Source organism: Schistocerca serialis, chromosome 3 (assembly GCF_023864345.2).
Source record: "Schistocerca serialis cubense isolate TAMUIC-IGC-003099 chromosome 3, iqSchSeri2.2, whole genome shotgun sequence".
NCBI classification, from domain to species: Eukaryota; Metazoa; Arthropoda; class Insecta; order Orthoptera; family Acrididae; genus Schistocerca; species Schistocerca serialis.
In genome coordinates this window covers 445,873,504-445,899,981 of record NC_064640.1, presented here as the reverse complement: position 1 = coordinate 445,899,981, position 26,478 = coordinate 445,873,504, and the positions used below count along the sequence as shown (strand labels likewise).

The 26,478-nt window shown below is 37.9% G+C and overlaps 1 protein-coding gene across 2 annotated transcripts in view; it reads right to left on the bottom strand.

The window, feature by feature from the left end:
* Nucleotides 1-26,478, bottom strand: part of LOC126470342 (sodium- and chloride-dependent GABA transporter 1) — a 381,315-nt gene that overhangs the window by 50,878 nt on the left and 303,959 nt on the right. For both annotated transcript variants that reach the window (XM_050098132.1, XM_050098131.1), the window contains exons 4-8: nucleotides 22,533-22,716; nucleotides 17,781-17,913; nucleotides 15,549-15,683; nucleotides 15,360-15,463; nucleotides 9,251-9,375 (exon numbers count right to left, since the gene is read on the bottom strand). In XM_050098132.1, coding sequence (XP_049954089.1) covers nucleotides 9,251-9,375; nucleotides 15,360-15,463; nucleotides 15,549-15,683; nucleotides 17,781-17,913; nucleotides 22,533-22,716 — 681 coding nt within the window. The remainder of the gene's footprint in view (nucleotides 1-9,250; nucleotides 9,376-15,359; nucleotides 15,464-15,548; nucleotides 15,684-17,780; nucleotides 17,914-22,532; nucleotides 22,717-26,478) is intronic.

Below are 26,478 nucleotides of genomic sequence, written 5' to 3'. Positions count from 1 at the left end.
ACAAATTACACAACCTAGCTCATCCAGATGTGAGGGCCTCTACCATACTTATTTCAGAGCGCTTCGTCTGGCGTGACATGCGGCATGACTGCCAAGCCTGGGCCCGTGCCTGCATTCTGTGCTAACAAAATAAAGTTTCACGGCACACATCACCCCCACTAGGCAGCTTCGCTACTCCTCCCAGTCACTTCCAGCACATTCACATCGACTTGGTGGGCCCCCTCACCCTCTACAAGGGTTACAGATACGTGCTATCTATTATAGACAGAACCTCTCGTTGGGTGGAAGCTGCCCCGATACCCAATATTATATCTGAATCAGTGGCACGATCCTTCATAGACACTTGGATTTCACACTTTGGTTGCCCTGTTTACTTGACAACCGACCAATGCCGTCAATTTCAGTCTGCCTTGTTTTCTGAACTATGTAGGCTGCGCGGCATCAAGAAAATTCATTCAACAGTATACCACCCCCAAAGCAACAGCCTCGTGGAACATTGGCATAGGATGCTTAAGGCAGCCCTACATTGCCATGGCCTCCTTTGGACGGAAGCCCTGCCATTCGTCTTACTTGGTTTGTGGACCACTTTCAAGGAAGACCTTAAAGGCTCAGTGGCCGAATTCATCTACGGCCAGTCCCTTACACTGCCAGGCAAACTTGTTGCTCCTACTCCAGTCGCCAAACCGTCCAAACTGCCGTCCTTGGTAGAACGGGTGAGGTTACACTGTAACAAGCTTCAACCCCCGCCCCCTTCCAGCCACATTCTGCTGCACACATATGTTCCCAAGGCGCTTGATACTTGCAAATTTGTGTTCCTTCGTGATGACACTGTAAAAGCCCCATTACAGCCCCCTTACACAGGCCCATACAGAGTTGTCAAACGAACCAGTAACACAATGGACATTGTAATTAAGGGCTCAGTAACGACTGTCTCCCTCAACAGGGTTAAACCTGCTCACACCGAGTTTTCCCCTATCTCACCCACCGCTGAAGAGACCACACTCTCTGGCCACCCTCAGCCTTCTTTCTCTGCTCATGATTCGAGTAAACTCACACCTACACCGACCCCGTCAATGAGCCCACACTCATTCCGGGGTTTTCCGCCTCCCGGCTCCCATAGCAGAGGCCCCAGCTCCCAGGGCTCTAATATAACAGTTCCATCTTCATGCGACAGCACACCACGCCACTCTTCTAACCGGTGCAGCCCACAGGTTCCTGCCACGCCCACTCAGACCTCACCATCTGACACTCACCCCTCTACTCACAGCACACCGCCCTCACCGTGCTACGGTTTCCCCACCCCACGGGCTCAGCATACCTCTCCGTTAGCAGGTGCCACTTATGAGTTCTCTACCCACATTCATCCTAATGACATTTGTGGTTTATCTGTTGTCGTTAGTGGTGATACCGCATTAGTGCTGCTTGCGTGTGACGATACGTGTGACTCGTTAGGTGGTGTGGCACAATGTGTAGTGAAGTGTTTCAAAATCTCTTGAAGTGCTACGTGTGGCAACCTACATGCTTACATTATGCCAAGTGGAAAGGTGATCATTAGGCTCCCTGCCGACGACACCCCTCCACACCAGCACTCCCGCACTGGCCGACAACTATGACCACCGAGGTCGCTTCAAGACTTCAGCATCAGCATTCCAGGATTTGCTCCACGCTCTCCTCCCACACTGCGTGTGCCGTTAGACATGGAGGAACTCACTGTAACCCACTTGAACTCTCGCCAACCCCCCCCCCCCCCCTTCCTTCAGGCACGTACTCCATACTGCTGGGGGGGGGGAGGGGGGGGGCTGTGTGGCATCGATCCATTGACTGATAGGCCAGAACATCATATGTATATTATGTCTTCGAGCTGATCTTTGTTTTTGTCTACTTCCGGGACCTGAGTTCCGGCCTAGCCTTCGACCTGTATGTTTGTCGTGTAATAAAAGTATTGATGATTAGAAGAGAGAACCATGGTCATTACCTTACCACCTTGATATCTCCTTTAAGTCTATTGTTTGTAATAATGCTGGATGGCAAATAAAGAATCTGAAAGAGAGACGAGGTACTGGCAGAAGTAAAGCTGTGAGGACGGGGCATGAATCGTGCTTGGGTAGGTAGCTCAGTTGATTTTCCTACTTTTATAAAGCAGACAGTTTTCTAGAAAACTACATTATTTACTATAATATTTCGATTATAAAATTTTATTTCTGGCGTAATTATTGGCTTTTACAGAACATTTGAGAGAATTTTTTGCACCCAAAAATCTGCTCATAAAATAGAAGCCAGGAAATAAGGTTGTTAAATAAAATTGAATTAATAGGGAAACAAAAGAATGTCATTTGTTAATTGATAAAAACATTACCTAAAGTTCTGTTTCCAATATGATTATTGACAGTTTAATCGAGCTATCTTTTGTCAATTTGTAAAAAAAAGGTGTATAAAGTGAATCTATATATAAGTGTAATGTACAAATGAGGGTTGAAGAACCAATGTTGATCTACAAAAATTTGACACTCATAAACTTGTGTTGAAGTAAAATCTCTGTGAGTTGAAGTTATTTGCAAGCCTCCTATTATATATCAACACTATGGTAGTTTAAACTATAAATTGCCCACAACTATTTCAGTGCAGTTATTGGAATAAATGACTGTTCAAAGTACTTAAATTAAATATCTGCAGTATCATGTACATTAATAATAAAAATTTGCTAGCATTGGTTGTTACCTATGATGAAATGAAGCAAAGAAAGATCTCATATGAGACTTACTGGTTAGTATCTTTACAGGCTGACTGAAAAACAAAAAATGCTGGCCAGATGCTCACTAACAAAATAGATATGGGATTTGAACTATTTATTTAATTTTAATGCACTAAAACACAGATTTTTGTTGTGACTCTACTTTCTTGCTATACAGGATTATTCACATGCTCACTCATCAAAAGTGCATCAAGTCTCATTTTATGAGACTCAGAGAGGTGATCTACATGCAAATCATAGGAGTTTACATGTTCTAAAGAGCTTGTATACACAAAGCATTATCCACTCATGATCTATTGTATTCCAAACTTGTTTTGAGCTTATTTTATTCTACTCATATCTCACAATTTGGTATGTGTCTCACTTACACACATGCAAATTTCAGACCAGGTTTTTGCCTTTCTTTGATAATATACCAGGCAAGTAAGAAAACTCCCATCCCAACTGTAGTTAAAAACATCAATATGAAATGCACATTCTGTAGCTGTGACAGTAATTGCAGAAATGATAGTAATAATATTTATCAGTGAAAGTATCTACTGCTGGTATCTAACATATTATACAGTCCTTTATCAAACAGTAGCTTTACAACATGTATACTCTTTTCTCATATTAGTTGTGAAGAACAAGTCAAAATTATAAAGTAATACTAGCATTAGTAAATACATAGTGGTAACAGAAGTCATGGGATAGCAAAATGCACATATGCAGATGGCTGTAGTATCATGTATGCAAGGTATAGCCGGCTGCTGTGGCCAAGCGGTTCTAGGTGCTTCAGTCTGGAACTGCACTGCTGCTACAGTTGCAGGTTCGAATCCTGCCTTGGGCATGGATGTGTGTGATGTCCTTACATTAGTTAGGTTTAAGTAGTTCTGAGTCTAGGGGACTGAGGACCTCAGATGTTAAGTCCCATAGTGCTTAGAGCCATTTGAACCATTTTGAACTCAAGATATACACAGTGTATGGGTGGAGCTGTCATTTTTACTCAGGTGATTCATGTAAAAAGGTGTCCAACATGATTATGGCTGCAGGACAGCAACTAACACACTTTGAACACAGAATGGTAGTGGGAGCTAGACACCGGGGACATTTCATTTTGGAAATCATTAGGGAATTCAATATTTTGAGATACACAGTGTCAAGAGTGTGCTGAGAATACCACATTTCAGGCATTATCTCTCACCATGGAAAACACAGTGGCTGATGGCCTTCATATAATGACTGAGAGCAGCGGCATTTATGTAGTGTTGTGAGTGCTAACAGACAAGCAACACAGTGTGAAATGACTACAGAAAACGATGTGGGATATACCATGAATATATTCATTAGGACAATGTGGCAAAATTTGGTGTTAAAGGGCTATGGCAGCAGACGGCCAACACGAGAGCCTTTGGTAACAGCACATCACCTGCAGTGAATCTCCTGGGCTTGTGACTATTTCCATTGGACTGTAGATAACTGGAAAACCATGGCCTAGTCAGCTGAGTCCCAATTTCAGCTGGTAAGAGCTGATGGTAGGGTTTGAGTCTGGCACAGCCCCGATGAAGCCATGGACCCAAGTTATCAACAGAGCACTGTGCAAGCTGGTGGTATGATCAATAATGGCGTGGGCTGTGCTTACATGGAATGGACTGGGTTGTCTGGTCCAATTAAACTGATTGGTGACTGGAAATGGCTATTTTTGGCTACTTGGAGACCATTTGCAGCCATTCATGGACTCCATGTTCCCAAGAAATTCAGACATTTTTATGGATAACAATGTGCCACATCACCGAGCCACAACTGTACGCATTTGGTTAGAAGACCATTCTGGACAATTCAAGTGAATGATTTGACCACCCAGATCACCCAATATGAATCCCATCAAATATTTATGGGACATAATTGAGAGGAGGGAGATGGTGGGTGGGTGCACGGCACTCTTGCACGTGGGCCGACCACAAAGGAATGACCCATGGGGTGCAGGATTAGAAGCAGGATTGGAACAGAGATAGAGAAGGACATTCTGTAGGTTGGTTTGGTGATGGAACACTACATTGCGTAATGTGGGTAAGATTTTGTTTAGGATATTCCTCATGTCAGGCATGATGAGAGGTAGGCAAAGCCCTTGTGAAGGATGTGGTTGAGCTTTCAAGGCCAGGGTGACACTGAGTAATCAGAGAAGGGCTGGTTGGTTAAGAGGTTTTGTAATATTAGAAGAGGAGATGGCACAGAAGATCTGTTTATGAATGTGCTGAATGGGATACTGTCTTTCAGTAAAGGCTGTGGTAAAGTTATTGGTATATTTCAACAACTCCAATTTTCTGGTGCAGAGGCAGTATGTACAGGTGATGAGGCTGTAAGGAAGTGACTTTTAAGCACAGAACAGGTGTCGGCCATCAGTGTTGGGGTGCTGTTGGTAGCTGATGTGCTTGATAGAAACTTATGTATTTATGGAGCCATATGAGAGGTGGAGATTGACATCCAGGAAGGTGGCTCATTGAGCAGAGTAGGACCAGGTGAAGTGGATTTGGGAGTAGTTTTTGAGGTTATGGAAGAAAGAGCGAAGATCATCCATGCCACAAATCCATATCATGAAATGTTGTCATTGAATATGAGTCACACAAGGGGTGTTATGTGTTGATTGGATAGGAAGGATTCCTCCTGATGGTTCATAAATAAGTTGGCAAAGGATGGTGTCATATGAGTGCTCACGACAGTACCATGGGCCCGTTTATACATTTGGCATTCAAAAGTGAAATAATTTTGGGTCAGGGTTTGGTTGGCTCTGAGAATCAGGAAAGAGGTGGTGGGTTTTGTATCAGGAACACACTGGGAGAGGGGGATGTTGGTGCACTAGGGTGTCACATCCACAGTGACCAATAAATACCCTGGCAGAAATGAGACACGAACTTTGGAAAGGTGATGAACAGTGTCTGAATGTATGATAGGAGTCTATGGGCAGTAGTTTGGAGGTATTGGTCAACAAAGGCAGAAGTTCATTCTGTGCAAGCATTATACCCAGTTACAATGGGACACCCAATAGAAAGACCTGTGGGGTTGGGCTTGTGGAGTCTGGGGAGTAGGTAAACTACAGAAGTGCAGGTTTTATTGGTGTGTGGTGTGAGGAGGAAAATGGAATCATGTGTCAGGTTTTGGTATGGACCTAAGGCTTTCAGGGGCTGCTGGAGGTCATATTTGACTTCTGGGATGGGCTCATGGTTGCAAGGTTTGTACGCAGAGCTGTCAGCAAGTTATGAGAGACCCTCAATGGCATAGTCAGTATGATTCATGGCCACTGTGGTGGAGCCTTTGTCTGTGGAAAGGACATTAAGATCTGGATTGGTTTCAGCTGTGTAATCCACAGAAATGACATTGGATGCACTGGGAAGTATCTAGGAAAGGAAGATGAGGATAAGTTAGAAGTGAGGAATTCCTGAAAGACTGCGGTTTCAAACAAAGTTCTCTGTGGGGTTTTGGTTGGTTGTTGTCAGTGAGGTGTGAGGTGAAAAAATGTTTTCATTGCAGAGAATGAGTAAAGGAAAAATAGTCCTTTAAAAGTCTAGCATGGTAGAAACTGGATTTTTCACTAAAGGTGAGACCATTAGAACGTACTGACACTTCTACAGGAGTCAGAGTTTTGGCAGCATGGTTCATAACAGTGTTATGGGGTGGGTGCTCAGGAGCAGCGTATTTCATGGAGGATGGAGGAGGTTTTTGGGAATGTGGAAGGTGGAATAAGTCAGTGAGGCATGGTGGGTCTCAAAACCCTCACCATAACCAAGCAAGGGGCACAAAAAATATATAATTACTTCACATCATCTGTTTCACAAAAGTTTACAAAATTTAATTTGAAAACTGAGACTCCACTGATTTCACAATTTCTTTGATGTTTGGCTCAGGGTTTTTTTTTTTTTTTTTTTTAGACAAGTGCAAAATTACTCTAAGTTGTCATTTGTCAAGTGGGTGCTAGTTTTTTATTTGTTAATTTTCATTATGTGTAAAATTCATTTGCATATACACGGAGGTGACAAAAGTCATGGGATACTCCCTTATATCATGTTGGACCTTCTTTTGCCTGGCATAGTGCAGCAGCTTGACACAGCAAGAAGTTAACAAGTCATTGGAAGTCCCCTCCAGAAATACTAAGCCATGCTGTCTCTATATCTGTCCATAACTGCAAAAGGGTTGCCACTGCAGGATGTTGTGCACAAACTGACCTCTCAGTCATGTGCCATAATCATTTTATGATATTCATGTTAGGTGATCTGTGTGGACAAATCATTTGCTTGAACTGTCCAGAATGTTCTTCAAACCAATTGCAAATGACTGTTGCCCGGTGACAGGACATCATTATTTGGGAACATGAAGTCCATGAATGGCTGCAAATGGCCTCCAAGTAGCCAAACATAATGATTTGCCAGTCAATGATTGGTTCAGTTGGAACAGATGTCTCAATTCATTTCATGTAAACACAGGCCACATCATGATGGAGCCATCACCACATTGCATAATGCCTTGTTGTCAACTTGGGTCCAGAGCTTTGTGGGGTCTATGCCACACTGGAATCCTCCCATCAGCTCTTACCAACTTAAATCGGGACCCATGTGGCCAGGCAATTGTTTTTGAGTCATTTGAGGTCAAATTGATACTATCATGAGCCCAGGAGAGGTGCTGCAGGTGATGTCGTGCTGCTAGCGAAGGCACTCGTGTTAGTTGACTACTGCCATGGCCAATTAATGACAAATTTTGCCACACTGTCCTAACAGATATGTTTATGATACATCCCACATTGGTTTCTGTGGTTGTTTTCTATATTGTTGCTTGCCTCTTAGCTCTGACAACTCTACACAAATGTCACTGCTCTCAGTCATTAAGTGAAGGTCGTCAGCCACTGCATTGCCTATGGTGGGAGGTAATACCTGAAATGTAGCATTCTTGGCGCATTCTTGATACTGTGGATCTCAGAATATAGAATTTCCTAATGATTTACAAAATGGAATGTTCCATGTGTCTAGCTCCAACTATCATTCCACATTCAAAGGCTGTTAATCACTGTTGTGCAGCCATGATCTCACTGGAACCTTCTCACTTCAATCACCTGGGTACAAACGATAGTTCCACCAATGAGCTGACCTTTTATTCCTTGTGTACACAACACTACCACCATCTGTATATTTGGGTATCACTATCCCATGTCTTTTGTCAACTCAGTATATAAATTGACCCAAAGAGACTAACACATCTTAATGCATTATCTTCCAGTAACTTATAAGTGTTTCTATCAACACAGTGATAGCAGTTCAACTGATTTGCTCCAAGGAATGCAATTCACAGTGTCTCATTGTTTTGAATGTTGATGAATTCCAGCTGTACTGCTTCTGATTCATTTTCAGGCAAAATGGCTAAAGGGTTGAGGGAGGGAATGAGAGAGTATTAAAATGAAAATAAATTTACAAGAAGAAATGGTGAGGGGAGGGGGGCACCATCAGATCAATGATAGGCTGCCTTTGGGACCTGGTCTGTACATGTCTGCTGTAACTGCTGGTACAGCTTCCTCAGATGGTGCTCAGGATGATGTTCCAACTGTTGAAGGGCACATGTTTCTATTGCAGTCATGACATTCAGAAAGTTGTGGTCACAGAGTACAAGGATTTTGTGAAAGGAGTGAAGGCTGTCGGGTATGTTTTGAGTTAGGATTGTATGCTTATGAAGGCCCAGGTTGGTGAGGATGAGGGACTGATGGAACTGGAAAAGGTGGAGGTTCTTTCGGTAGGATGGGCGACACTCGAAGATGCCAATTTTAATAGTATGCCCATTATGTGGGATTCTGTGTGCCAGAAAAGATTTCAGAAAGAGGACGTGATATTGGAGTTCTGCCAGTGCAAAGGACAGTTTTTGAAAGTGATGGAGGTAGAATGAGCAGACATTCATAGTTGTATGGTAAGGAGACAAAAAGGGGGACTAAAAGAAGTTAAAAACGGTTGAAAATAAGAAGGTGAAAACTAATGGTAGAAGTGATACAACATAACTATGTGGTAGGTGCTGTATAGAGAGATATGTAGCCAAAATTGCCTTTATTTGATGAAATATTGAAAAACATTTAAGTATTATGCATGTATTGAGTTAAAGAAATTATAGCAGTAAATGCCTTATGATTTTAGGTACCACTAAAAAGTATGCAGAGTAATGATCATTAACAGAGCACAATGGAATTAGGAAATATATGAAACAAATCAAAGGCATCTGTCTGGGAGTGTTTCAGGTTTTATGATTACATGCAAAATTGTCTGAAAATTTGGATCTGGAGGATGTTGTTGTTGGGTTATGGCCACAGAATAATGCAAGCTACTGTATGATGAACAGACATAGATTCACAGCAGATATATAGGTAATAAGCATGCAAAAGAACAGAGAGAATGAAATAAGATACCGTAAGTTGGGAGGAAGCAATGAACAGTGCTATAACCACATTAGAGAATTTTTTTCCATTAGACTGAATTAGTTTTTATTGTTTACCTGAAGCTGCTACTTCCGCAACTGGCTTCTGTTGTTCATGGGCCATGAATCCAACTACCGAGAAGATGACAAAACCAGCAAAGACACTAGTACTTGAATTCACAGAACAGACAATAAGTGCATCCCTGAAAAAATAAGTATTTTGAAGAAAATAAAGTAATCAGTGATCTGAACACAATGATGCATTTTCCAAAAATATTCCACTGTCACCGTTTTTTTTATTAAAATTTGATAAGTATTATAAATTTATTTCTCCCTGAATTAATTCTTGGATGTGTCTACTGTATGCAAATCATACACTGTCATTTATACCGGTATATACAGGGTGTTACAAAAAGGTGCGGCCAAACTTTTAGGAAACATTCCTCACACACAAATAAAGAAAAGATGTTATGTGGACATGTGTCCGGAAACGCTTAATTTCCATGTTAGAGCTCATTTTAGTTTCATCAGTATGTACTGTACTTCCTCGATTCACCTCCAGTTGGCCTAATTGAAGAAAGATAATGTTGACTTCGGCACTTGTGTTGACATGCGACTCATTGCTCTACAGTATTAGCCTAGCATCAAGCACATCAGTATGTAGCATCAACAGGTTAGTGTTCATCACAAACGTGGTTTTGCAGTCAGTGCAATGTTTACAAATGCGGAGTTGGCAGATGTCCATTTGATGTATGGATTAGCACGGGGCAATAGCCGTGGCGCGGTACGTTTGTATCGAGACAGATTTCCAGAACGAAGGTGTCCCAACAGGAAGACGTTCGAAGCAATTGATCAGCGTCTTAGGGAGCATGGAACATTCCAGCCTATGACTCGCGACTGGGGAAGACCTAGAACGACGAGGACACCTGCAATGGACGAGGCAATTCTTCGTGCAGTTGACGATAACGCTAATGTCAGCGTCAGAGAAGTTGCTGCTGTACAAAGTAACATTGACCACATCACTGTGTGGAGAGTGCTATGGGAGAACCAGTTGTTTCTGTACCATGTACAGTGAGAGCAGGCACTATCAGCAGCTGATTGGTCTCCACGGGTACACTTCTGCGAATGGTTCATCCAACAATGTGTCAATCCTCATTTCAGTGCAAATGTTCTCTTTACGGATGAGACTTCATTCCAACGTGATCAAATTGTAAATTTTCTCAATCAATATGTGTGGGCTGACGAGAATCCGCACGCAATTGTGCAATCACGTCATCAACGCAGATTTTCTGTGAACGTTTGGGCAGGCATTGTTGGTGATGTCTTGATTGGGCCCCATGTTCTTCCACCTATGCTGAATGGAGCACGTTATCATGATTTCATACGGGATACTCTACCTGTGCTGCTGGAACATATGCCTTTACAAGTATGACACAACATGTGGTTCATGCACGATGGAGCCCCTGCACATTTCAGTCGAAGTGTTCGTACGCTTCTCAACAACAGATTCGGTGACCGATGGATTGGTAGAGGCGGAGCAATTCCATGGCCTGCATGCTCTCCTGACCTCAACCCCCTTGACTTTCATTTATGGGGGCATTTTAAAGCTCTTTTCTACGCAACCCCTGTACCAAATGTAGAGACTCTTCGTGCTCGTATTGTGGATGGCTGTGATACAATACGCCATTCTCCAGGGCTGCTTCAGGGCATCAGGGATTCCATGCGACAGATGGTGGATGCATGTATCCTCGCTAGTGGAGGACATTTTGAACATTTCCTGTAACAAAATGTTTGAAGAAGCGCTGGTACGTTCTGTTGCTGTGTGTTTCCATTCCATGATTAATGTGATTTGAAGAGAAGTAATAAAATGAGCTCTAACATGGAAAATAAGCATTTCAGGACACATGTCCACATAACATATTTTCTTTCTTTGTGTGTGAGGAATGTTTCCTGAAAGTTTGGCCGTACCTTTTTGTAACACCCTGTATATTAAAGAATTGCAATGTTACAAGCAATCAGCCAAGCATGGTATCTTTACACATTACAACAAAATTAACTTAATCCTACATCAAATCTGATGACCACAGATGTGGAATATTTCTTAAGTACAATGTGAAGAATGTAATTTAAAAATGTAGTAAGTAGAAAAAACTGTGAGACTGTACATCTACGTTATTTAAAAAACCTTAAATGTTGTGCATGGTGAAGAGTTGTTGGGACAGCATGTATAATGTGAACCATGGAAATGCAGCTGGTTGTTGCTATGCTCTGTAGACTAAACTGTGGGCTGTTACATCATGACATTCTACTTACGCTATTAAAATGAACCATGTGTGAAGACTTAAGCCAAAGGAGCCTGGATGTATTGTAAACCAGGCAGGTAACAATAAAACATTATTTCATTGTGAGATTACAAATATTGCATCTGAATGGCAGAAGAGATGAAAGAGCTGGATTACAAATATCCAGAGCATTGCTACAGATGTGCCATTATTTATCTTCACAGATCACTAGAATTTGCTGCACCATGAACTGCATGCACATTCTTTTGTACAGGAGCTGTGGGTTTGTTGATAATAAAATTAATACTTATTACATTTGATAGTAATATAATTATTATTTTAAACATTTCAGGGGTTAGATTATCAAAATAATGGTTTTGGGGACTAAGAATAGGAAACTTTTCCTAGCCCTGAAGTTTTAAAAGTGGGGGCTAGACTTATTTCCAGTTTACAAGACAGTGTTTTTTCAAACTATTCAAACTAATGTTTATATTTTCTATTTTGCTGTCATTCATTACACGAACCAGAAATTTTGTCTAAGTCATCTTGTATCTTCCTACAGCCACTCAACAGTGACACCTTCCCATTCACCACATCATCATCAGCAGACAGCTGCAGATTGCTGGTCATCCTGTCCATCAGATCATTTCTGTATGTACAGGACAAGAGCAGTCCTATCACACTTCCCTGGGGCTCTCCTAATGACATCATTGCCTGTGATGAGCACTTGGCATTGAGGACAATGTACTGTGTTCTATTACTTACAAAGTCTTAGGGTGACTCGCTTATCTGGGAACCTAGTCTGTATGCACATACTCTTGATAACAATCTGCAGCCCGGATACACACATGCAGGCACACACACACACACACACACACACACACACACACACACACACACACACACACACACACACACAACAACATTTTTCCGGATCCTGTCCTGATGTTGCAGCTTGATTGGAACTGGTCAGATGGCAGTATTTGGAAAAAAGAAGATCTTGGAGTGCACTCCATGATGAAGAACACAAAGTGCACAACACTCAATATATCTGCCTCCATGTTCTTTAATTCTTACTCTATACACTGGCAAGGAAGAGCAGACTCTCGTGGCTATTAGGGAAGCAGAATGTAATGCTTCAGCTAACCAAAAATATAGATTGGTGAAAAAAGCAACAAGACAAACATATAAAATGAATCCACTATATTGTTTTGGAAACAGGTGTTCTTTCAAGGGCTATGATGGTGACCAAAAGTACAAAAAATGAATGCCAATGGGGCAATGATGTAGCTACTTGAGACCAGCAAGTCAGTCATGTAGATAACACTTGAAGAACAAAGTAGCAGAACTGTATGTTATACTGAACTAGGAAAGTATATGAGGTGAGATTTGTGAACAGTTCATAAGCTTAAGAAAGATGTAGATGAGGATGGGTACAGAAGAGGCAAGATGAGTCAAGGAGACATGCAAGGTGAGTAAGGTTACCAACACATTTACCATATGAGTGTAATGGAGATGTTGTACACACTTGCACAGCTGAGTGTAATGGTGCATGGAACAGGTATACAAATAGTTGAGGAGGTAGAACACACTGCAAAGTAATTGCTATTCTGGTGAAGGGTTTGTTTAAATGTAGGGAAACTACTCTTATTTGCATACACTATTTATTTATGGTGATTGATTCTGAATGATAATAGGTCAGTGGTTGCCTCTCTTTTATTTTAATTATTTGTTATAGGAAGGAAATAGATGAGTGGTAATGCTAGTTTGAACTTGATGTCACAAAAGTGTAAGAACAAATGAAGATATTATGCAAGATACATAAAAGACTTCCAAAAGGATAGTACACATTTCAGGACAAAAAGAAGTGGTAATCACAGTCCTTCCAAAAGGATAGTACACATTCCAGAACAGAAAGAAGTGGAAATCACAGTCCTTACACCATACATGACTATTTATTTTATTGTTTTCATTGATGATAAGATAAGAAATGACCTCTTAACTGTGTTATTTATTTTGGTGTTCAGATTGCACTGTGAATGACTTCTCTATCATAAGATCCCATCTTAGAGTATCTGTGAAGAACAGTTTGGGTAATCAAGAATCAGCAAGTTAAACCTCTCCCAAGAAACGAAAAAAATTAAAGCCTCCACAGATTCTAGAATAAAATCCAATGTGTATCATGATCACCACTAAGTTCAATAACTCGTCGCCATCTCAGCCTCATTTCGATTACAGACATTGCCCCTATTGATGAGTGTGACCACAAGTCTACATTGAGTTTCTTATTTTCCAATGGGTCTGGGTGCCACTACTAGCATTCCTCCATTATAGAGATTGACATAATCAATGGCAGAATATATAAATTCCTTGATTTCCTGTGCTATCACCATTACAGAATTGATCTTGCTATTGATCTAAAATACCACATCTTCAATTATGACAGTCAACTGCTACTGCTGATGATGGTAATGAAGGAAGTCGCTGGAGGTATCAGTTATCCCTCATTATGGAAAGGAAAGAAAGAAACTTTTATCCATTAATGTTGTCATGAAAAACTATGTTCCCATCCCATAGATGTATGCTGTTATTCAGGATCTGAATTTAAGCAATACATGCCAGTAAATCCACCAGATTTTCTATGAATTACTACTTAATGGACCTTGCTTTGTGGCCAGGAGGATTATGACACCAATACAGCAGAGATCCATTTACAAACTGTTGGTATGGTGTGAGGAGCATAATGTTGCCTTAAACTGTTTCCATATACCAGCACGCTTTATAGTCAGTGGCCCCTATCAGTTAATTTCTTAAGTGTATCAGAGAAGTAATTCATTTAACACTTGTTTTCTTAACAGTAACCTCATTAGCAACTGACCTAGGCACATGTAATTTGTATGAAATCTCTGGGATTGTAGATCCAACTTGTGGTTACATACAGCCATGCTTCATTTTAATTCACTTAATTATTACCATTAACTTATTCTGGCAGAAGACACATATGTGGCTACACTTATATACCCTGTTTTGACTGACATCATGCAGAACATATTTAGTGGGATGTCCGGAGACTTTTGCCACATAGCGTATGTTGGCTTGGACAGATACCTCAGTGTATAGTAGTAGATTACCTAAACAGTCTTATGTTCCAGTGAGAGCCAATTTACACTTATTTTATAATTTTTTTGAAATATTCAAACAAGTAGTTGCATGTAGAGTCACAAGAGAATATAAACATTACCAAATTACGTCTAGCACCCCATATTTCTTGCTACAGAAATCTTAATCAGTTGTGCTACTTAAAACGAATCTGAGAAAATTTGATTATTTTAGGTCCACTGGATCAACATAGTCTGCTTTGTAGCTGAATGGTCAGCATAACTGGCTGCTATTTGGAGGACCTAGGTCAATTCCTGATACTGCCAAGGACTGTTTCCTTGGTGGGAAGACTGGTACAGGGTACACTCCACCTCATGGCGTGAACTGATGAGCTACTTGAATAAGAAATAGTGGCTTCACAGTCTGGAAGGACAGCAAAATGCCCAGGAGAGCAGTACAGTGTCCACATGCCCCTCCATATCACATCCATCTGCATGATACCACAAGGCAGCAGATGACACAGTGGCCAGTCAACGTCCCTTGGGCTTTCAAGGATTGGACAACGAGTTTTTTGGTCCAGAATGTGTTGTTTAATTTATATATTTTTATGTATAATGGAGAGGATTCATTATAATTATTATCAAAACATTAAATAGTTCTTTTCAGTAATATCTGGTGTCTCTAGATCATTTACTTGCAATGCTGAGTACTTTAAATGTTTATTCAGTGTATTAATGGCAATATGACTAATATTGAATGCAAAAACATTAAAATCTTAGATATGTTCAAACAAGACTATTACTTACTTGTAAACATTGTTGGTAAACTTGTTGTAACTTCCTAAGGCCACAAGTGTGCCAAGTCCAAGGCCATAGGAGAAAAATATTTGTGTGACAGCATCAATCCATACCTATGAAATATGAAATAACCTTGTAAATGAATTGAATTCGACAAATAAATTAACTACATTATTTTTTTTTATTAAGTCACCATACCTCAGACTCCTGCAATTTGGACAGGTTCGGGCTGATATAAAATCTGATTCCCTCAGCGGCTCCAGGTAATGTAATTCCACGTATCAGGAGTACAGTCAGAAGCACATAAGGAAACAGAGCAGTGAAGTACACCACCTAAAGTTAAAAAATTAATATTTAATTATTATTATTGTAGAAAATTATAAATCCTATGAATGATATGTTTTAAGAGACATTTGTTTGTCAGGTACTCTGTTGAACTGATGAATCATACAACCAACAGTTCAAAATATTAAAGTAAATTGTCTGGATTGTTATGAAACATTGTGGCTTCCATCAAGTAAGAAAATAATAAGGGGCACTGAATATTTGTGAACTTCACTCATATATCATTCATTAAAAACTAGACTAAACTCTGCCTGAACAGGCCACCGGTATCAACTGGCTGCTGTGTCATCCACAGCCCAGAGGCATCACTGGATGCAGATATGAATGGGCATGTGGTCAGCACACTGCTCTGCCAGCCATATGCCAGTTTACAAGACTGGAGCTGCTACTTCTCAATCAAGTAGCTCCTCAGTTTTCTCTAACAAGGGTTGAGTGCACGCTGGTTGCCAACAGGGCTCGACAGACTGGTTGGTTACCTATCCCAGTGCTAGACAAGCCTGTCAGTGCTTAACTTTGGTGATCTAATTGGAACCAGTGTTACCACTATGGCAAGGTCATTGGCATATGTCATTCATACTGGCATTAAATATTAGCTGTCTTCTGATATTCTTTAGAGCCGAGTATCAAATAAGACATAGGTGTTAGTTCAAGGTTTTAAACTGGAGAAGAATCATATTCTTATTTCAAGTTAAATAAAATCCAAAAGAAAAATCCAATGTTAACTTCTGATATAGTTTCCACTGTCCTGTTAACCACAATCTTATCCCACAGTGTTATACTAGAAATTTTAAATGGGATAGAATTTTCCATACTTTGATCATCTTCATTAAAAACATCAAATCATTTAACTGTGTGTCCTAGTTTCTATATCGTGCTAAACACTGTAAGATGTCACATTATATACAGTGACATCTATTTTGTTGACAGTGTTTGAAACTTAACTCATTGACAGGTAATTCATTTACTGTAAGATCAAGACTTCTCATGTAGTTTTCTTCTGGGGTAATAATTCATTCAAAATTTGACTCAGACATTCAAATTGAACAATAACTGTGGTTAAAATTTACTTGAAAGTTACCAAAAAAAGTTTTTGCAGTGGCAGGAAGATAAAAGATAACTTGCTTAGTGTCAAAGTACTGGAACTGGACAAGGATGAAGAAAAAAATTAGAAATGGCCTTGTCAAAAGAACCATCCTGTCATTTCCCTACACTAATTTAAGAAACTCCAATTTGTCCCTTATCTTAACTACTAAACCAGATTACTTAGTTTTTACAGTAGATGTGATCTAATTATATCCTCCATTACATTATCAGTAACATTCAATGGAACTTTTCACAATAATTGTTTTAAGAGGTACAGATTTATTTTCATTGTGAAATTTTTACATGAACACTAATTTACTTCTTTTGTAAAACTAACATTTCAGTCTTCCATGTAAAAGTTTTTCATGTAGCTTATCACATAATGATTTTTCCTCTATTTACTACTTTCAACAGAAAACATGTCAAATATTTATCTTTGTTTGATATATGTGGAAATAGTGTGAAGATGATTTGTTTAGAAAAGGACTTAACACTTTTGAGATTGAGCCTGACTCTCAATCACTCTCTCTCACGTCACTGAGTGACATTCAGGCTTCATGTCGAAATCGTTAAAATTTAAGGAGTTGTTAAAATCATATTTTTATTTGATTGAAATAACTGATGAGACATTTACAATATTGGTGAAGTAATGAACAGTGATCAAATAATGTAAAATAATCACTTTAGCTTCCAGATAGTAACATATTGTCCTGGAGTATTAGGCAAAGGTAATTATCATCTACAGCTGTCTTTTACATCTCTTTAAATTAACACAGAATCTAAAGAAGAAGAACTAACAAATAAAAGCCACTACATTGTGTATTCTACTGTTTACCTGCTGTCTCATCTACAAGATTGGTGTTGGTCTACATTCTTAAAAGTGTTAGTCTTCAATGACAGATTTTTCTTGTTACTTAACCCATATTTATTCTACACAAGCAAAGCTATGTCATACTTTATGATAAAATACCTCAATAGTCTGACATATAAATAAAAGTTTACTTTGCCAGTCCATTTGACACCCTTCCAGATGCAAAAGTAGCACATGACCCAAACAAGTAGCAGAGTCCCAGCAAGCTCCCATCTAATACCGCCAACATGCTCAACACCTTCTGAAATCTGTAGTGCTCGTCGTCTGAAAGGCAAGATAAAATAAAAGCTAGTTGGTATATACTGATGTTGCAAAGGGATCTTTCATATAATCCTCAGTTATATGTAGTCTGGCAGACTTCATGATATATGCACACATGCCCAAATGTACACATGTGCATGCACACACACACACAAAAACACAAACACAAACACAAACAAGCCGGCCGCGGTGGCTGTGCGGTTCTAGGCGCTTCAGTCCGGAGCCGCGCTGCTGCTACGGTCGCAGGTTCGAATCCTGCTTTGGGCATGGGTGTGTGTGATGTCCTTAGGTTAGTTAGGTTTAAGTAGTTCTAAGTTCTAGGGGACTGATGACCACAGCAGTTGAGTCCCATAGCACTCAGAGCCATTTGAACCATATTGAAACACAAACAAACACACACAAACACACAAACAAACACACACACACACACACACACACACACACACACACACACACACACACACACACGCACGCACGCACGCACGCACGCAATTATTAGCTTGAGTTGCAGTCTTAGATGGAATTTAGTTACAGCAACTGCTTATTACTGGTATATGATCAACTCATTAAATGCCATAAAGTTGGTTAGCCAGTATTTGTTTGGTTAAGTTACTCTTAATTCATAACTCATCAAACTACTTAAAATTTGTGAAGAGATAAGGTCAAAGAAGTATCAGTTAATTTAGCTAGTCCAAGAAGTCAATAATGTAATGAACATATCAACCAAAAATTACTTAATTTACATTTTTAATGACAACTTGTTAAAAGTTTTCTCATTTGACAGTTTTTGAGTTTCCTTATAAAAAAATTAAACAAATATTTTTGTTATATGTAATAGAAGGCTTTATTTTCAATCTGAATCAAATAAATCTACACAAATCCTGTTCTGCTGAGAATCCGAGAAGGTTTTTAAAACTTTTATTATTGATAGCTGTTCACATTTAAAAATTTTATTTCCACCATATGATATACACAGATATACATGCATGTCCAAAGGAAAGGCACTGCAGTGACTACAGACATTATAAAATACATACAATGTGTTTGAAGTTGTGAATATGGACCACAGTCAGCTGTATAATGGAATGATGACAATGAAAATTTGTGCTGGGCTGGGCTCAAATCTCAATTTCTGGCTTATAGTGAACAGTTGCCTTTCTATTAGGCTATCTGAGTCCAACTAATGACCAGACCCAATCTTACATATGTCATCAAACATATGTCTATAACCTGGACTCATATATTCATTATGTTTATTCCTGTACAGGGGAGACATCTGGTGTTGGCCGTGAATTATGCTCAGATAGCCTAATGGTAAGGCAGGGAATTTTACTTCTTTTCTCAACAACCTTGAAATACTGCTAAATCAACTCAAACTGCAATTAACAAATACAATTGTCCTTGGGGATTTTAATGTTAATTTTAAAACTAACTGCAGTAAACAACAACTGACCAATCTGTTCTTATCTTATAATATGGCAGCAACAGTAACAGATAACACTAGATGTTTAAATGGGTCTGAAACAACAATTGATCAAGTATTTGTAAAAATAAATGTGAGAATATCACTGAAGTAATAGAGATGGGGTTCTCAGATCATAAGGTAGTCACGTTAACATTATATAATATATCTATTAAGGATCCAGTGGTGTATGAAAAATACAGAGAGATATGATTTGTAAATGAAAACAGCATAAGGGTTTTTAATCACATGTTAAAAAATATAACCTGGGACACAGAATCAACCTGTGATGTAGATAAAAAATTTGAGTAATTCCTAGCAAATTATTGACATTGTTATGATATTGCATTTCCTATTAAATGAGTCAAAATTAAAACCAAAACAAAGACATGGGTAACACAGGGAATAAAAAAATCTGCACACACTCTTCGAAAGTTAATCACATTTGTAGAAAATACTGTTGCATTAAAATCATATGTGAAAATTTACAGGAAAGTATATAAAAAAGTTATAATAGTGGCTAAGAAACTAAATAATGATTCATATCAGGAAAGCTACTAACAAAATAAAATCAACCTTGGAGGTAATAAATAGGAGCATAGGTAAACAAAAAAGTAAAACCAGCATTCTTGTAATTAAAAGTGAAGGGAAAACAGTTGAGGACCCTCTACAGATGGCCAACATATTCAACACACATTACACAAATATCGCAACAAAACGAATTCAAGGAAGATGTGATTTCAACTCCAGAGCGCAACTACCAATGAATGATAAAACCATGTTTCTATACCCTGTTACTGCATTAGAGGTACAAAATGCCTTAAATCAGTTAAAAATAAAATGACATGTGGCTGTGATGGGATTTCAGATAAAGTAATAATGAACAATGCAAGATACATAGATTTCCCGCTTGCTGATGTGATTAACATGTCATTTAGCACAGGAATCTTCCCAGAAAAACTAAAGAAATCGATTGTCAAGCCTGTTTACAAGAAGGGTGACAGTCTGATGTTATCAATTACCGGCCTATATCATTGTTATCTGGATTCTCAAAAGTAATTGAAAGGGTACTGCATGAAAGACTGTCTTATTTTCTTAATAAAAATCAAATTCTAGTTATAGGGCGAAACAGTTTTAGAAAAAATAGGTCAACTGACACAGCAATTTATAACTTTTTAAAACTGATCATAAATTCTGTAGACAAAAATGAATTAAACTGTGGCCTGGTTTTGGACCTGTCTAAGGCTTTTGATGTCATTGGCCATAATTCACTGCTCAGGAAACTATATTGCTATGGGGTTCGTGGAGTAGCACATGATTGGTTCAAATCCTATCATTATAATAGGTGTCAGAAGGTAGAGATACAGCATGCAGGTAAAGTCTACTCATTGGCATACCAAAGTGTCAGGTATGGCATGCCACAGGGCTCTGTACTGGGGACATTGCTGTTCTTAATATTTATGAATGATTTGCCAAGCCATTTATCAACAGCAGATGCAGTATTGTTTGCTGACAACACCAGTCTATTTGTCAAAGCTATGAATGAAACTGACTTACTGGAGAGAGTCACAGTACCCACAGAAGAAGCAAACATGTGGTTTACAAACAACAAATTAATTGTTAATGACAAAAAAGATAGTCTGGACGAACTTCAGACATATAACAATTGAAGTAAAATCTGACCTAACTTAAAACTTGGGCAGTGTAAGATAGAGAAAACCCCCACACTAAATTTTTAGAAGTATGGCTAGATGAATATTTAATGTGGGAGAAACACACAGAAATGTTAAACAAAAAATTAAGTAAATATTGTTATGTTATTAGAATACTAAAAAATTCCTGTGGCATTAATGCTGTGCTATGTTCATACTTTGCACTAATACATAGCACACTAAGATATGGTATCTTATTTTGGGGAATACCAGTTTGGCCAAACACTTGTTTGTGCTTCAAAAGAGGGCAATAAGGATAATCAGAGGTATGACACACAGAGAATCATGTAAAAAAGTTTTCAAGGAACTACAAATCATGACTCTACCATGTATCTATATTTATGAAAGTATATGTTTTATGAAGGTACACCAGGAACATTCTTTGTTAAACAGTCAAGTTCATAATTACAAAACGAGAAATGGAGACGACTTTCATAGAGAAAGTCACACAAAAGCTATGTATTAAAAAAGTGTTCTTTATCAGCCAAAACTTTTATTTAGTGCACTACCAAAGGAAATTAAAAGTATACCATAATTCCACATATTCAAAAAAGAACTTAAAAATATGTTAATTATCAAGAGTTTTTATAGTGTCAAGGAATACTTAAAACACCAGCATTCAATATACAGTAGCTTATTTCCTTCATAGTAATGACCCAAAATGCTCATTGAAAACTAAATTGTAATCATCTATTATTCTAATTTAGTCTATTATGAATGTTTTTATGCATATGGTTTCATGTTATATGTAATAATACTTTATTTATGGAGATATAATTGTAAATCTTTTCATGTCCTATTTTCTATGTAAGGCAATGTATGACAAATCCTATATCATTTTTATAATGATGAGATACAAGCATGCTAAGTAAATAAATAAATAAATAAATAAATAAATAAATAAAAACTGATCTTGATAAGTGGGAAATCAGGGTTTGAGCCCAGCCCCATTAGACATCTGATGGTTGTCCACATTCACAACTATGAATGTGTTTCATCAATTCCATGATGGCTATAGCCGCTGCAGTGCTCTTCCTTCAGACATGCACACATGTCAGAAAGAAAACTGCATCGTATTTCCGAACAACACAGCCACTGTAATATTGACGCAGGCAAGCAACTTTCAATTAAAATATCTCCCCTCTATGGGAATATCTATAATGAATGTACAAGTGCAGGCTGTAACCATATGGTTGATGATGTATTGAACTTTGTGTCTGTCTGTGAGTGGTGCTTGGATAGCCTAGTGGTAAGGTGACCACTTGCGATATGCAGGTAATCCAGTTTCAAGTCTCAGTCTGACACAAATTTTCATTGTCATCATTCCATTATACAGATGAATGTTGTCCATATTTACAAATGTGAATACACTTCATGTAGAGAAATATTTGTGCAGGAAATATGCAAGCTGACATTAAAACAGAATTAGAGTAAAAAATGAGACTTACTCCCAGAACTCCTTAACAGGATCTGTTAGTTCCCTCACAGAGATGTTTAATTGATTCACAGCACATATTTTTGAATTTGCTGTGCTGTTATATGGCACTTCCCAGCAAGTCAAATTGCTTCTTTCGTAAGCATTCACACAGTTAGGTGTGTTCCAGTAATTGTTACACGTTCTCCAGGGAACATCTGAGAAAAATAGAAATTTCAATTTTTTATTTATTGTTATAAAATAACTACAAGAAAGCATTCAAAATTAACACCGAAGAGAAATAAATAATGTTAAAAAAATCAATCACACTTCTTTTATTACTTTCTGAAGTAATTTCTTGTTTTATGTGGAGGCAGAGTTATTGTTTGTAACAGTTACATAAGAAAAAAATTGACAATTGCATCATGTGTAAATCACTTTTAATGGCTTTATTTAAGTCTACATATAAAGGGTATGGCATGACTCATTCCATGCAGGTATATAGGTAAAATGGTCAAAAAATGTAGTCACTTTCTGTTCTTTCCTTTAGAAAAAATTATTAGGAAGTGTAAGTAAGAAAATTATGAGAATCACTCAGAAATGATTTTCTGCATGAACATAAGATTTCTACACAAGTAAGAAAAATAGCGTTTACTGCACATGCAGGTCTGGATCTTAACTACATTGCTCCATAATTGCTGCCACTGCTCAGTCATCTAAAAGATTGAAATCAGTTTATGCCTGATTGTTTTACAACATTATTATTGTATCAGTATACCACTCTCATGAAATGTCCTCTCTCTAATCAATACATCAGCTCCACCAATTCATAAAACATTTTTAACAATCCACTGCTTTTCACTTCTTTATGAATATTCTGATAAATCATCACAACAATTTATGAACAATTGGTTCACTTATTATTTCTTATCTACAGACCAGAAAGATTTAAAAGTAGATACCTGTTGCTGTCCTCTTCTATCCATTCAGAAAAATATTTAGTGGTCATTTCAGTTTCTGTTCAGTTTTAGAAACACATTTACCCATCTGTATGCAGGTCATGGTTAAAAGTAAATCAGAACTAAAGCAAGGTAATACAAGAACCATTGCTTGACATGTGCAAAATGGAAAACACATTGCAGTATTGCACAAGGTATTCAACACAACTTACTTTTGGTCAACATAGAACTTATAATGCAACAGCCTCCCACAAGATCATTATGAACTGTCCAATACCACCTTTTTATATGCACCTGTGTATTTATCATACAATTCAGTGCTTCCTAGGGCCTTTTATGTTTGTTTTTATTGGTACCGTTCAGTCCACTATTCCCTAAAGGACCTATTCTTCTTTGTAAATACATATAGAATATTCTGGAATGACGAACAGTCTCATGATTGTTAATAGATTGTTGTCATTAACAAAAATATGTACATATACAAAATTAAAGAGCAGGTCATGAAATTGAAGTAATAAATGTTTAGCAACAAATATTAAGAGGCTGTGGAAATGTTAGCTTAAATAACTAATGCCTCTAGTTACCATAATTGCAATTTGTAAATTTGCTAACACAAAAACCTCATTACAATTCAAATGAAAATAACAATCGTTATCCAGTGATGTAATTTCATTCGTTATTCATTTTTATGTAATTCATTGTAATTAATGATGCTTGTAAATTATGCAGATATTAACCTCTTGTTGGCTACACCACCCAAATTTATGAAATTCTGGTATTTGAGAAAATGTGTGTATTTAATTTATGTAATGAAGTGAAGAAGAATGTGTATACTTTGAACAAATGTTAGCAATAAAATCCATGCAGTCACTAATTATGAAATTAAAGTAAAGTCAAAATAATCATTGAAATCAGATTGTGAATTAATTTTCACACATAAAACCAGGATGATGATAAACATATGTTTTTTGACATTGTATTTTATAGCCTGTACAAATGTAACAGCAGTTAGTTTAGATGAAATTATTATTAATTGTAAGTTACATTTTGTAATAAATTAACAGTGGTAGCGATTGCTAAAATTGTATTTAAAGCAACGCAGTGATCCTGTACAGGGCAGTCCGTCAAGTTTTCTTTACTTCAGGAGTCAGTGCAGTTCAGTTCAGTTCAGTTTAGCTCAGTTTTGTCAGTTGTTTTGCACTTATGTCACTTCTGTCGATCAACTAATGTCAATAAATAATTTGTCAAGCTTGAAATTTTCGAGATGTTCTCATTGTTCGCAGCATCTACAATATCAATGAACCAGAGGCCAATGCAAGTTAAGTAGTAACGTTTAAAGATTGTTAACAACTTACTTGTACTTTAAAAGCCAGAAAAAGCAAATTTGCCAACATTCTCACCAAGGTATTTAAAATTGTAACTCAAAAGTGTCCAAACATCCAGAAATAGAAAAGGGGGATACGGCCATCTTGAAACCTCTAATGTAGACAGCTTGGGGAAGAAGCACTGCTGTTTCAAGTATTAAACTAACCGTAAGCATGCACAGCTTTCGGAATAGGCCAAGCTACAGTTTATGGTTAGCTTAATATTGGCAACAGCAGTACTCCCTCCCCAGACTGTCTACATCAGAGGTTTTGGGATGGGCTTAGGCTTCTTTTTTTATTTATGGATGTTCAAACATTTCTGAGTTAGAAATTTTAAATACATTGATAAGAATGTTCAGGAATGTGCTTTTCGTGGCTTTTAAACAAATTGTTTTTATGGACTGACTACAAACACCTTTTGATGTAAATATAGTTTGTAAAACTGGTCATGTCTTTCAATAAACATTTTTTAACAGTCACAGTGGTCCTTATTTGAGACCAAAGAATGAGGTTGTACACAAAAATGATGGTAACTGTGGTTAAGATCAATATACAAACAATACTTTACATTGAGTTTTTCTAGATCTGAAAACTCTTCTTTGAAACTAACAGAAGTAGAAGACAAAGAGAACTTTTTAGCAGAGTTGTATGAGAGTTCATGCCTTGGAGAAATATTATCAAGAAATTGCATGCAGTACAAAATCATGCTGCATGTTTAAACAATTGAAAAAAATATAAAGGTATTTTTAAAAGAAAAAAGCTTAAAGGTATAAAAGCAGCAAAGGAAATGTAATGAGCTATGGGGGTATATACATTCCACGTGGGAAAAATATATCTAAAAACAAAGATGATGTGACTTACCGAACGAAAGCGCTGGCAGGTCGATAGACACACAAACAAACACAAACACACACACAAAATTCAAGCTTTCGCAACAAACTGTTGCCTCATCAGGAAAGAGGGAAGGAGAGGGAAAGACGAAAGGATGTGGGTTTTAAGGGAGAGGGTAAGGAGTCATTCCAATCCCAGGAGGTAAGTCTTTCTGCTCCTGGGATTGGAATGACTCCTTACCCTCTCCCTTAAAACCCACATCCTTTTGTCTTTCCCTCTCCTTCCCTCTTTCCTGATGAGGCAACAGTTTGTTGCGAAAGCTTGAATTTTGTGTGTGTGTTTGTGTTTGTTTGTGTGTCTATCGACCTGCCAGCACTTTCGTTCGGTAAGTCACATCATCTTTGTGTTTATATATATATATATATATATATATATATATATATATATATATATATATATATATATATATGTAGTGATGACAAGAGCAGGAATTGCTCACAAATATAGTAGGGCCAACAATATTCTGCATTCTGAAGGTGTAACTAAAAAAAGCCAAATTCCTCTTTTTTCCTGAAGTTACATAATTTAGTATCAACATCAGTCTGAATACTGAGTAACACAACAGTTTCACTAAAGCATTGATTACAAATAATACACAAAAAATAAAAATAATAAATTTTTTAAAATATAGGCAATTGGATAGATAAAAGATATACACACCAAGCAGCAGCAGGAGAACACACATATGAAAAGCTAGACTCGAAGTTCACAAGAAAACACAGCAGTAGTGGCAGAACCAACATTTGAAGTGTCAGAAACAGCATCA